This window comes from Melanotaenia boesemani, chromosome 19 (genome assembly GCF_017639745.1).
Source record: "Melanotaenia boesemani isolate fMelBoe1 chromosome 19, fMelBoe1.pri, whole genome shotgun sequence".
In the NCBI taxonomy this organism is placed as follows: domain Eukaryota; kingdom Metazoa; phylum Chordata; class Actinopteri; order Atheriniformes; family Melanotaeniidae; genus Melanotaenia; species Melanotaenia boesemani.
This window is the reverse complement of record NC_055700.1, coordinates 24,765,904-24,779,630: the sequence shown is the minus strand read 5'-3', so window position 1 is coordinate 24,779,630 and position 13,727 is coordinate 24,765,904. Positions and strand designations below refer to the sequence as shown.

Genomic DNA, 13,727 nt, shown 5'->3' with positions numbered 1-13,727 from the left:
TAGAGCAACATCTGCTCCCATCCAGACAACGTCTCTTTCCGGGGAAGGCCTTGCAGATTTTCAGCAAGACAATGCTGAACCACAACCTATGGCGCCGCCCCCTCTGGCTGGCGACACTGTCGTGGACGTGTGTGCGAGGTAGAGAGAAGTTGTTTTATTGCTTTTTAGCAATCTTTTTTTTTTTAATAGACTCTGCTTTTGTAATCAAAGTGCTCTCAACTTAATCATGGCCTTGTTTGACATTTACGTCCTAATGTTTCTTTTGTATGTGGGCGCGATGGTCTTTTGGCATCCTGCTCAAACACTGCGAGTCAGGAGTGGAGGAGGCCTACCTGTGCTCACCTACACTCGGGAGGAACTTCTTAACCTACGGACATTTGTCACTTATAAACCTGATTTGGACATTGAACTACATGACATCAAACGTAGGAACAGGAAACGAGGCTGCAGAGGGGGAATTATAGTTAAAAATCGGCGGCGGGGTTACAAGCCCGTGCTTCCCTCAGTTATTATGGGAAATGTTCACTCACTTTGTAACAAAGTGGATGAACTGTCTGCGTGTGTCCGCTATGAACGTCTATACCGGCAAACCAGTCTTATGTGCTTCACGGAAACCTGGCTGACAGAGAAGACACCGGAGTCCCACGTGAAGCTAGATGGATTTACACTTCACAAGATGGACAGAGACCTGAAAGTGACATCTAAAAAGCAGGGCGGAGGTGTGTGTGCCTACATGAACGAACGCTGGTGCCATCCGGATCACTCAACAGTAAGGGAAAGAGTGTGTAATGAGAACATCGAGCTGCTGGTGGTAAGTTGTCGACCTTACTACCTTCCCAGGGAGGCATGTTATTGTTACTGTTGTCTACAGCCCACCATCCGATAATGGAAAGTTGGCTACAGACACAGTATCGAAAGTGATGCATGAGTTACAGCGCTCCTCCCCTGATGCCCTGGTTATTATAACGGGGGACTTTAATCACTGCTCTCTTTCTTCTACGCTGCCGTCTTTAAACAGATGGTCAAATGTCCCACGGGAGGAGCAAAGACAATTCACTTGTTTTATACGAACATCAAGGACAGTTTTGTTTCCTCTCCCCTTCCTCCACTTGGACAATCGGACCATAACCTTGTTCTGCTGAGATCCAAGTATACACCGGCTGTGCAGAAGCAGCCAATCACATATAAGACTGTGCACGTGTGGTCGGAGGAGGTGTGTGAGACGCTAAAAGGGTGCTTCGAATGCACGGATTGTTCTATGTTTTTAGAGGACGATCGTAATGATGTGGATGACATTGTTGACAAAGCGACATGTCATATTAACTACTGTGTGGATCTGGTACTTCCTTGTAAGCAAGTCAAAATCTTTGCAAATAATAAGCCCTGGGTGACCAAGGAGGTCAAAGCTGCAATTAATAAGAAAAAGTTAGCTTTCTTCAGTGGTGATAAAGACACAATCAAGAAAGCACAAAAGGAGCTCAAAACAGTAATTAGAAGAGTAAAAAGAAATATAAGGATAAATTGGAAAGCTCTGTGATAGATTGTTGCACCAAAAGTCTCTGGGACAGTATGAAAATTATGACTGGGTATGGAGCTGGTAAGTCCACTCCAGATGGGATGAGGTTAAATGTGAATGAGATGAACCAGTATTTTGCTAGATTTGATCATACTGATTTTACACATGAACATGTCCAAATAATATCATCACTTGCTGTACAAAATGTGGAAATCTCCTCTCCAGAAATTAGTTTTAGTGTTAGTGATGTCCAACAGCAGCTAAGGCACCTGAAGCCTAATAAGGCAGCAGGCCCGGATGGTGTCCACCCTGGTGCCCTGAAAGTCTGTGCAGAGTAACTTGGGTCTGTTCTTCATTTTATTTTTTCGCTGTCTATGTCTACAGCCAAAATACCAGCAATATGGAAAACTTCTTGTCTTGTACCCATCCCTAAGAAAGCGAATGTGAACTGTACTTTGTCTAATCTCAGGCCTATAGCATTGACATCACACATTATGAAGTGCTTTGAGAGGGTTGTTCTTGGCCACCTGAGAGGACAGGTAGCACCTTTTCAGGATCCATTACAGTTTGCATACAGGAAGGGCATGAGTGTGGATGATGCTCTACTGTACTTGCTTAACACAGTTTATCAGCACCTTGAGAAAACTGGTAGCTCTATTCGAATCATGTTCTTTGATTTTTCTAGTGCTTTTAATACAATACAACCACATATTTTAGCTAATAAGTTATTGAATTTTAATTTGCATAATAAGACTGTTGCCTGGGTTTTAGACTATCTTTTAAATCGTCCTCAGTTTGTAAAACTGGGTGACAAATGTTCCCAAAGGATTTTAACAAAAACTGGAGCTCCACAGGGCACGGTTTTATCTCTGTTTTTATTCACTTTGTATACAGCCGATTATAGACACAGTCATGCATCCTTGTCAGATGCAGAAATTCTCTGATGATACTGCCTTGTTAGGCCTGATTTCTCAGGATGATAATCTGGTCTACAGGGAAGAAATTGACCCTTTTGTTGGTTAGTGTGAGGCCAATTTCTTACAGCTAAATATTAACAAAACACAGGAGTTAATTATTGATTTTAGGAGAAAAAGGGAAACAGTCTCTCCAGTGGTCACCAAAGGCCAGGCTATTGAAATAGTTAAAAGTTATAAGTATCTTGGAGTTCATCTGGACCATAAATTGAACTGGAGGAAGAACAGTGAAGCTGTCTTCAAAAAGGCCCAGTCCAGACTGTTCTTTCTGAGAAAGCTTCATTCTTTTGATGTGAGAAGGAGGCTCCTGTCTGTCTTTTATCAGGGGATAGTGGCCAGTGTCTTGTTTTATGCTGTACTTTGTTGGGGTGGGAGCATCATCTCGGAAGACAAAAATCGGATGAACAAACTGATTAAAAAAGGCCAGCTCAGTGGTGGGGCTGAGCTTGGACTCTGTGGACATTATTGTGGACAAGAGGATGAGGTCCAAACTAAGAACTGTTCTGTCTTTTACAGACCTTCCTCTCCACAGTGTTCTAAGTAAACTTAAGAGCTCTTTTAGTGGGCGAATGGTGATGTCTCGGTGCTCAACTGAACGTTTAAGGAAGTCTTTTGTTCCTGCTGCTGTGAGCTTTTATAATGAGCACCTTTTATGATTTTCTTTTTATCTGTATGTTTTAATGGTTGTGTTCTGTGTTGCAATCATAATGGTGTGTAGCAGAGTCTATTAATGTAGTGTTGATGTTGTATGTTTTTGTGTTAAGAGTCCTTGGCAATGTAGTTTCCCCCCTCGGGATTAATAAAGTTATCTTTTCTTATCTTATCCTGCATCCATCACAACAGCATAGCTTCACAGGAGAAGAGTCTGGCTGCTGAACTGGCCTGTCTGCAGTCCAGACCTTTCACCAATACAAAACATCTGGAGCATCATGGATGCAAAAATCCAGCAACCAAGGTCCAGGACTGTAGAGTTGCTAGAATCCTGCATCAGACTAGAATGGAACAACATTCCTCTCCTAAAACTCCAGCAACTGGTCTCCTCACTTCCCAGAAGTTTACAGACAGATGTTAAAAGAAGCGGAGATGCTACACAATGCTAAACACCACCCTGGAACTACTTTTTACAGACGTGTTGCTGCCTTCAGATTAGAAACAAGCTCATTTTTCAATAAAAGCGTAAAATCTCTTAGTGTCTACATCTGATATGTTGTTTATGTTCTATCTGTGATAAAATATGGATTTATGAGATTTGCAAATCACTGCATTCTGTTTATATTTATATTTTACACAGTGTCCCAACTGGGGTTGTAGTTTTGGATACACTCTGATTTATGAAGCTTTTCTCACAGTCAGGCCTTTGACTGATATTTACTCACCCCAGAAACACCGATTCTGCGTCCTCATTGTGATGTTAATACCGTCGTTCTGTGCCCCACCCTCTGCCAAAGTCTCATCCAAGGCCATAGCATATAGCACAAAACCGTCGTAAAAGCAACCAGCAATGTAGTCCATCTGTAAGAAAAATAGTTTGAATCAGCTCTAACTTTATTTATATTTCCCTTTATCACACGTAAGATAAACCTAAAGTGATTTACAGAGAAAACAAAAACAATCATAAAACAAAGTACTAGAGAACAATATATACAATAAATTAACAAAGAGCTTTCTCAAATAGAAACCTTTCAAGCCTCGTCTTAAAATCTGTCAGTTTCTGTGTCCCACACACAAGCCAGCAGCTGGTTCCATAAAAGAGGGGCCTAAAAACCAAAGGCCCTGCCTCCCATTCTGGTCCTACAGATTCTAGAAATCACAAGGAGGCTGGGAACACAGATGCTGTGCATGATAGGAAACAAGATTATTGAACTAAAATGGGTCTAAACCACTGAGAGCTCTATAGGTAGTCAACATTCCCCAAGGTTTGGAATGAAAATTAAACTTTTTTCAGACAATTAGACTTTTGTTAAACTGAATTATGGAAAATCTGCAATGAAGCCATAGTTGTCAGGGTTAGGGCTCTGCTATAAAGTAGTTTTTTTCCTCTTCTTCCCTTCCTCCAGACAGAGGCAGAGCAGTGGCCCTGGGGGATGTCAGCACACCTACACTCATCAGGACTGGTGTCACACATTCAGTACCAGGTGGTTGACTTGGAGATCTGAATGTCCAGGGGCCTCATTTATAAAACTTTTATAATAAATGTTATCATATCATTTCCATGATGGCACAGGAAGGGAAAAGAGGGAAGAAGCAGATTTTTTCGGGATGTTAGACTGAGATCCTGATGGACCGAGTCAGAAAATGTAAAAAGGTTTTATTTGGTGGGCACGGTGTGGGCATTACCAGTGTCAGAAAGGCAGAGGAGGGCAGCAGGTGGCAGATGCTGTCAACGCTGTGTCAAAGGGCAAGACACGCCAAAGGCACCGCATGCCGGTAATTTGGTCCTTTGTTTTAATTTATAAAATGAACATGTACAGCTAAAACTGAGACTGGTACCTGTTTATTTAATGTTCAATAATATTTCTTTATATACACACAATATTTCTTGCGGTGGTTAGCACCGCAGCCTCATAGCAAGAAGGTCGTTGGTTTGAGCCTCGGCCAGGGGGAGGGTGGAACAGTGGCCTTTCTGTGTGGAGTTTACATGTTCTCTCGCTTCCTCCCACCGTCCAAAGACATGCATGTTAGGTTATAATTGGTCACTTTAAATTCTCCCTAGGAGTGACTGTGAGTGGTTGTTTGTCTCTCTGTGTTGGCCCTGTGATGGACTGGCGACCTGTCCAGGTGTACCTGCCTCTCGCCTGCTAATTGCTGGGATAGGCTCCAGCTTCCCCATGGCCCTCATTGGACGAAGCGGTACAGAGAATGAATAATATTTCCTTCTAGCTCCTGGGTATTCCAGCCACTGATAAGCAACATGTTTGCATTGCATATGATTTGGATGTTTAGAGAATGAAAATGATTTGGTTAATGACAGCAGATTCAATTTCTAATTTGCAACTTCTCTCTGGGATTAAAAAATTCTCTCTTTTTTTCATTTGAAATTTCATTCTCACTTGGTGCTCATTGCTGCAAGTTGCTTGTATGTTCATCCCCAGTGTAGGAAAGTTAAAACCAATGATGCCGTCTAACATGTCTGGCATAATACAGCTGAAGGTTGGCTGTGATATCCCCGACCTGTTAGCCAGTTCCCTCTGGAAGGTGCCGTTTGCCAGAAAACCCAGTGTTGTCAGAACTTGCAGAGGGACTGGCACAGTGTAGCTCCTTCTGGTGCCTCTGTAACGCCAGGCCTAAAGCATCACAGAGGTCCAAGAGCATCACAGATGGTCCAAGAGCACAGCCTGTAGCAGTAGGAACCAGCTCATGAGCCATAAGTCTTTCTGGTCTCTGAAAACCCGCTCATTATGGAGTTTCCCATGTGCCATATCATCCAGCAGTGCCAGATAAGCTATTGTGCATCTTTACGCATTGGGGTGTCTTTTTATGTCCAACCATCAGTCAGTTTTCTGAATAGCAACAGGTGGGGGAAATACCCTGATTGGAGCCTAACTGACGAGCACTTTTGCACGGCAATCATGTCATTTTAATTGCAATTATTATTAATTTAGAACTTCATTTTGGCAGCAGACTGTCAGCCTTATTATTTAGCGAGTATCTTTTAACATGCAAGTTTTGTTTCACAATGACAGAACATATTTTACTGGATGAGGTTCTTATTAATAACAAACATCTCTGTTGACTATAACTGGCGTATGCCGGTTCTTGTATGTACGGCAGCTTTATAAATGAGGCCCCAGGACTGCTGCCTTTGATAGCTGTTTATGGATTCCCCTAAGGACTTTTACAGTTTTGCTACCATTGTCTGAGCAATAAAAACTTTTTTGATCCTCTTCAAGGTTCTGTCAAAGTGTTCTTTCCGAGTCGGCATTTTAGGGTCTCGGTTTAATCAAAAACATGACCATAGTATGAGAATTAATAGTTAGCATCATTGCAAACAATCAGAAGATAGCATTATTAGGTATCCATATGCACATGATTTATGTGAATAAAAAGATTCAGGAAGTTGTAGAAATTTCTCAGGATTTGAGTATTTATTACTTACCAACGATGGTTCCAAATGAACACCAAAATCCCTTTGAGCTCTGGCATGGAGTTTCCTCTGAAATTCCTTGTATTCTGGATTATCCGGAGGACGGTATGTTATGACGAAAACAGACTGGAGGAAGCACAAAGAAAACAGCATTAACAACAATATGGACAATATACTTAAACACATAATGAGCTAATATTAAAATCTCCTGCATTTTTGTCTTATGTTTTATGTTCTAATAACAATAGAAATATTATGAATTGAAATATTTGTTGTAGTTTTTATTCTTAACACTTAAGATAGAGCTACTACCCTATAGTTTTTAGATGCTTCCCCTCTCCAACACATCAGAATCAAATGGATGACTTGTTACCAGGCCTATGCAGTGCTGAAAGACATGCACACGAGGGAGTTCAGCTATTTGATTCAGGTGTGTTAGAGAAGGGATGTGGATAAAAAATGCTTGTTATTAGTTCTCTAGGACTAGACTTGGGCACCCCTGGTTTAACATCATATGCATGAGGGCTTGTGTCCACATAGTGCCTTTCTCTAGTAGGAAAGTGCTAGCTGGACACTGGCAATGAAAGAATGAATGAAAAATATTTTTAATCTCAAAAAGAAATTGCAATAAATTGCAGTTATTGTGATCAAAACAGCACTTGGTAGATCACTTTCAGGTCATGTCACTTGCCTCAGAAAAAAAAAGAAATCAATTCTAGGTGATCGTTATCTGTTTTTTTCATTTCTGTTCTGAGCACAGCTCAGAAAAGGATAAATGTTTGTTATCCGGTTTTTTTTTTATTTTGTTTTAGGAAACAAAACAAAAACAAACATTTCTTTTCCTCTTTTTTATTTTTTTGTTTTTGTCTGTGAGTACATGGATGGCAGTTTCTGCTCATATGACTGGTTGCTTGAGCAAAAAGCTGCCATGATGGCACCAATGCCTTTTTAAAAGTTCATACATTTTCAACCCAGCAGCTGCACAAAAAAGGCTCTGAGAAAAAGATGCTAGGTGCAGCAATCTTTCCTCAAGACATTCAAATGTGACCAGAGACTATCTCTATTTATTTGGGATAATATAAAAACATGTAATTAATAAAAAAAAAATAAAGCATGACAAGCAGAAAACAACATTATGTGGGCACTAACCAAACTCATTGCCATCTTTTTGATATGCTAATTGAATCACTAGCTAACATTCATTTAGCTTTTAGCATCCTGACAGTCAAGGCTCAAAGTGTGCTGCTGCTTTTCGAACCAAACACTTTGGTACATTTTTTTGTATGTAACTGAAATCAGAAACAAAGAAACAGGAGCTTAATGGGAACAACACCATCCTTCTCAAAACCCCCCCTAAAGTCTGTAAACCTTTGTGAAACCATCCAAATGTCTTCAACATAGTTTCTGAGCTAGGTTTTGATGAAAACTCTCTGTCACTTTATAATACAGTTATATTCATATATTTAATGGTGAAATGTAAAATGAGTCTCACGGACATAAAATAGCATGTGTGACCATGTGGGAAATTATATTTTGATGCTGTTAGTTAATTAACTTGTTGTCACAAGATAAAGAAGAATTGTGATAACGAGAGCAAACACTGATGGCTCCAGAGTAATTACATGATCTGAGATTAAATGTGAGCAGCTGCTGACTGAAACAGGTAAGAGGGAGCCGGTCAACGTCTCATTATTATTACTAGAAGATATTGTTTACACTGATAACCTCAGCAAACAAGACAGCACATTTATGCTTTGACTTGGTGTATTCTTTTTGTAAAGCTTAAATCGGGTATGACAAAGTTAACAAAAAATCAATTTGTGATTTTTCACTATGTGAAAATAGCTTCATAAATTGAATTTCAGAGAGAAAGGCACCAAAAAATGGTGTTACTGTCATTGTCTTTCTGTTCTAAAATAGTCTATCCTCCAAGGTGTTAGCTAATGAGTTGCTATACCATGTAACAATTAATTTCCCGCATGCAGCCCTTCAGCCCTTCCTCCCTGGCACCAGAGTAATTCTGTGTGGACAGATTTATTTGTGATCACTGCCAACGATGCTAACTTACCCAACTGCTTCTTTGTGCCAAGAAATGAGCAAATAACAAAAAAAATGTAACACTGAAAGACTTCTGCAGAGCAAACACAACATTCGCTGAAAAAGTACCAAGCTGAAGAACAGAAGTTGTGTAGGAAGCTCAAAAGAACAAAAAGTGGATCAAATCCCCAAACTCAATACTGCTGCAGGGTTGCAACTCAGGAGATAGTAAGGTCGTTCACAAATGGAGAATACACAAAAAATAGTTCATTATAATATTAGAGCATCTATTCATGGACTTGAGCGAAACTAAACATGTCTCTTTACAAAAAACATCATCTTGATAAGGCAAACTGATTTAGCTCCTGCAGACTCAACAATTTAAGATGAGTCGAGCAATGTTGACATTACTGAGCAGACGGCGCTGTTCTGTTCTGTGTGAACTCTAATGGTGCACAGGCTTGGCATTTTCTTGTGCTGTGACACATAAATTGCAGTTTTCTTTAATGTAACTTAGTCAAAAATGTTTTGCAGCATAACTATTTTTATTTGGTGAGACAGTTTGTAAAAATGAGTCTTATTAATGAACGTTCCAAACACCTGGGCAACTGCTAGCAAGGAACAGCTAGCTTATGGCATCTATGGAATAAATGCAATGCTGCATAATGTAAAATTCTAACTAAACTAAATCTGAAAACCATTTTAGAGCTTAATGATTTTTAAACTAAAATTAATAGTTAATTAGAATTATCTTTGCAATGTACCAGGTTCATAAGTATAGAAGATAATCAATGCATGTGTGTGTGATGTAGAATATTTTCACACAGCCTAATTATGTTATCTAAATCATCCAAAATCATTAAATGATATGATGTGAAATGGCTGACTGCATCTCAAGCAAACTGTACGTCCACTTCTTTCATGTTTTGAAAAATACTGCTCACAAATTGCTGTAACATCACAAATAGAGTCAGGGAGCAGTAATGTTTGGCCAGGCTTTTAGAGCAATCAATTTCAGCCAGACATTTCAGCGCAAATATTTACCTCAACTGACCTTTGATTCTGTCTATGAACCAGCAGTCTCAAAAACAAGCTTTTGGCATTTCTATGAAGTCTTTTAGCGCTACCCTTAACTAGACAAGTTCCAGATTCTTTTTCATGTTACAACAGTGATTGAAAATCGACCACAGACTTCCAGAAGGATTAATGGCTCTAAAAAGGAGCTTATTACCATAATGAGCCTTGTTATGGCCTGCCGACAAATTAAACCCTTGTATGATTGGTACATTTGGAGCTAAAATTTTGCTCTCCAGCCAAGGTTATGAGCAGGTCAAAATTCAATGACGTAAATATGTCTAATGCTAAAGTCATTTATCACCAGCTGATAAACCAACTGAACAAAGTAACACAAAAAATATTTATGACATTTTAAATTCATTACATTTTTCATTTCCTTGAAAAAAATCCAACACTAACAAACACATCACGATAGTAGCAAGAGCTAAGGTTTGATGTTTATCAGGAACAGATTGACGATGTGCTAGGCTCACTGTTGGCTCTGCAGAGTTTATTTACCAGACTATGGACACATTGAGGGGAATTATACCACTTATTGTACACTATGCTTAATGTCTAAAGACAAATTTAAGACAATTAGTTTTTACTATCATGTGTTTCAGGATCAAAATCTGAGGGTTGCCACAAGCCATAGCCCAGTTTCCCTGGTCACACAGGAATACCTAAAACAATATTCACATTTTTAATGAAGACACTAAAGAACATTAGAAATTAGGCAGTGGGAGGACTTTCTAAGTCACTAGAACCTATCATAGCTGCTATAGGGCGAGTGGCAGGAAGTTTACATGACAGCAGGTGTGGGATAGATTAGCAACACTGCAAGATGCTAAACAGTAACGTCATGACATAGCAAGACACAACAAAAGGTGATGAAGTTGTTATCTGTTGTTTTGTAAGGAGAAAATACGGTAGTCATACAATTTCTTGACATTAATGACACTGAATTTTGGATGTGGACAATAATACCTTCTACATATTCTGTCGTGCGCTACAAGCTTGAAAGCTAACATTATGCTAGCAAAATGTAGTCAATAACATTGGAGCCAAAAGAAAATTATTTGACAGTATGCTGAACAACAAGGAGTTAATATTGTGGTTCTATTTTAATGTAATTGTGGTCAAATCAAAATCCTAAATGGAAAGGCATTTAAATTAAATGAGATCGACATTAACAAATTAAATATATATATATAATATAATAATTAAATATATATATTTTTTATATGAATTTTAAAAATTATATGTACATAGACATATTTTGGTTGCTGGTTCAAGCAACAGTGACCTGTCTGTGTGAAGCTTGCATGTTCTCCCCGTGTATGCGTGGGTTCTCTCTGGGCACGCCAGCATCCCACTGTCCAAGGACATGCATGTTAGGTCAAGTGGAGTGAGTGTGAATGGTTGTTTGTTTCTCTGTGTTGGCCCTGCAATGGACTGGTGACCTATCTAGGGTGTACCCTGCCTCTCACCTACTAAATAGGCTCCAGCTTATCCGAGACCCTTAATGGACAATGTGGTATACATGGATGGATAATATAATTAATATTTCATAGCTAATGTCAAGGTTTCCAGACAGTTTGTGACAGAAGAAGTTTAGAAATTTGTTTTAAGTCAGTTTTTTTTTATGAGAAGAGCATCTATTAGATGTTGGTTTATCAGGTACAGGCTAATCTAGTTTCTTTAGAGAGGTTTATTGACATCTTACAGCCAATCAGAATAAACCATGACCATAGGATAAACTTGCATTATATCTGATCACATATTTGTAATTCATAACCATTCATCTATAAAAAATATTTTAAGTATTACAATTGTTATTATATTTCCTTGGGTATCGCATTAAAGGGTCAGATTATGGGTGCAGCCTCAACATCAAACCAGTTTAACAAATTGAATGCATAAAAAACACTCTCCCAAAGCTCTGAAAAATTAATTAAGAGAATAGAGAAAAGCCTGTTTGGCATTTAGGGAGATAAATTAAGAGAAAAATACATTTGTGACTATACTGTCTTACTTCTCAGAGCAGCAATTTGTAGGGCTAAGTGGCTTCCTGTGAGAACACATCCACTCATTCATTAATGTCATGAAAGAATTTGACTCCCTAAAGTGGTCAAAGGGGTTGAACATAACTTCCTCAGCTCATCAGAGTGTATGCAAGCTTTTTTTAAACATGTCTGTCATTTACATACAGCTGCACTTGCTATTCTAAATGGCACACTTTGGTTAATGTTTTCCCAAGCCGACATAGAATGTCATTAAAACATTGTTAATACTATGCAGAGGGCAATGCAGTCACAAAAGTCCAGCTACCAATTGGGAGGTTTGTATAATTTCCGGCTACAAAAGTCCAATACATAAAATGTGAGCATTTATGTGTTCATAGTACCTTAAAGATCTCAATGGGATTGGCCCATTCAAACTTAGGGTTCTTCCACGGTTTCTGATCAGCCAAGCTCTCTGCAAACACGTCCAGATAAAAGATAGCATAGTTTTCTGGGTCCTGGATCTCACTCTGAAATAGCTTCATGATGATCAGGAATGTCTCCAGGGGGCCGCAGATGTAAATGACTGCAGACAAAACAGCAAAAAACAAGACGCATATCTCAATCACTCATTTCAAAGAGGATATATATCACCTAAAATAGACTTTGTAGGATTAAAAAATCTTAAATTACCAGAAGCAATTGTAAAATGCACTTGAAAGACCCCTTCTGTGTAATAACATTTACATAGATATAATCTTATTCTGACTGGTCACAGATCAGTAGCTGTCAGTTTTCCATGGCCTGTGAAACGCCACTGAAAAGGAGTTGTCAAATATAAGGAATTGTTAGTTTTTCTGTCCTTTGGTCTGTTTAATGTTGCCTTGTTGTGTAAGGAAGGGTGGTCTGTGCTCTACTTGGTCAACGTCAAGAAAAACATTTTTAAAATTCTGACTGAGACAAATAAATGATAAGTTTGTAATTTGTATGTTTTGTGGAATGTGATACAGCCTCCAAGGCTCCACGGGCTATCATACAGGATAATGGGATTGATTATCTGGATCCACACCTTCCATCTTTTAGGTTTGGCTATGTTCTTGATGATGAGCTCTTAAGTTGTCATAATTATGCCTAACAGTGTGTCAAAGAAAATTTGATTTCATTAAACAAGTAAAAATGATTACACTTAAAATACTCCTTAACGTCTGAATTTATTTCCATAAAAAGAAAAATAAGTACAGGAAAAACAAAACAGGAAAAAATAATTAAATTAGAAACAAATAAATGCATTAATTAAAACCTAAATAAAGGTAATACATACGTAAAAGTAAATAAAAACAAATAAATTAATAAAATAAAGTAAAATAAAATAAAATTGCAAATATGCATTAAGGGGTTAATTGTTGGTATTACAGCACTTATTAACAGCCATACACCACTTTTTGGATAAATTTTGCTTCCAGCATTGAACCATATTTAAATAGCTGGACTTAACAGCCTGCAGGTGCTGTGCACACATGGATAAACTCCAGATGCAAGGCTGTGCAAACATGCAGAGCCAGCTCACATCTGGAACAGGCCCCAACAGGAGAGGCCTAAAAATTTAACTGAAAAGCAAGAGAAGTTTGGAAAGCTTTGGGGAGAGGGGGGCTTGTTAAAAGAATGGGCGGGGCATGTTATCATCTTTACATGTCCCCTTTAAGCTAATATACAAACTTAAGATTCGTTATGGCAAATCCAAATGCCAAATTTCCCCCACGGCTGGATGTATATTGGTACATTCTTTGTCACCAGCGATTTCTAATGGACCAAATCTAAGAGAAGGAATATAAAACCGAGAATATAACAGAGGCAGCATTAAAGCAAACAGCTGCAGCTTCTTGTAATAATGTGTTTGTGATAGTGATGTGAAAGCTGCCAGGTATTCCTATTCATCCAAATCAGCACATTTCCTGAGGCTGGACTTTTTGCTTCTATTTGATTAAATTTCTTTAAGCTTCCTTGCAATTTCACTGATCTGCACACAAACTCACTGTCAGTCTGACAATAATAATAAT

The 13,727-nt window shown here is 38.7% G+C and overlaps 1 protein-coding gene across 1 annotated transcript in view; it reads right to left on the bottom strand.

Annotated features, from left to right (window-relative positions):
• Positions 1 to 13,727, bottom strand: part of LOC121629587 (atrial natriuretic peptide receptor 2) — an 81,028-nt gene that overhangs the window by 55,073 nt on the left and 12,228 nt on the right. The window contains exons 2-4 of the mRNA XM_041969244.1: positions 12,075 to 12,256; positions 6,587 to 6,700; positions 3,867 to 4,002 (exon numbers count right to left, since the gene is read on the bottom strand). Coding sequence (XP_041825178.1) covers positions 3,867 to 4,002; positions 6,587 to 6,700; positions 12,075 to 12,256 — 432 coding nt within the window. The remainder of the gene's footprint in view (positions 1 to 3,866; positions 4,003 to 6,586; positions 6,701 to 12,074; positions 12,257 to 13,727) is intronic.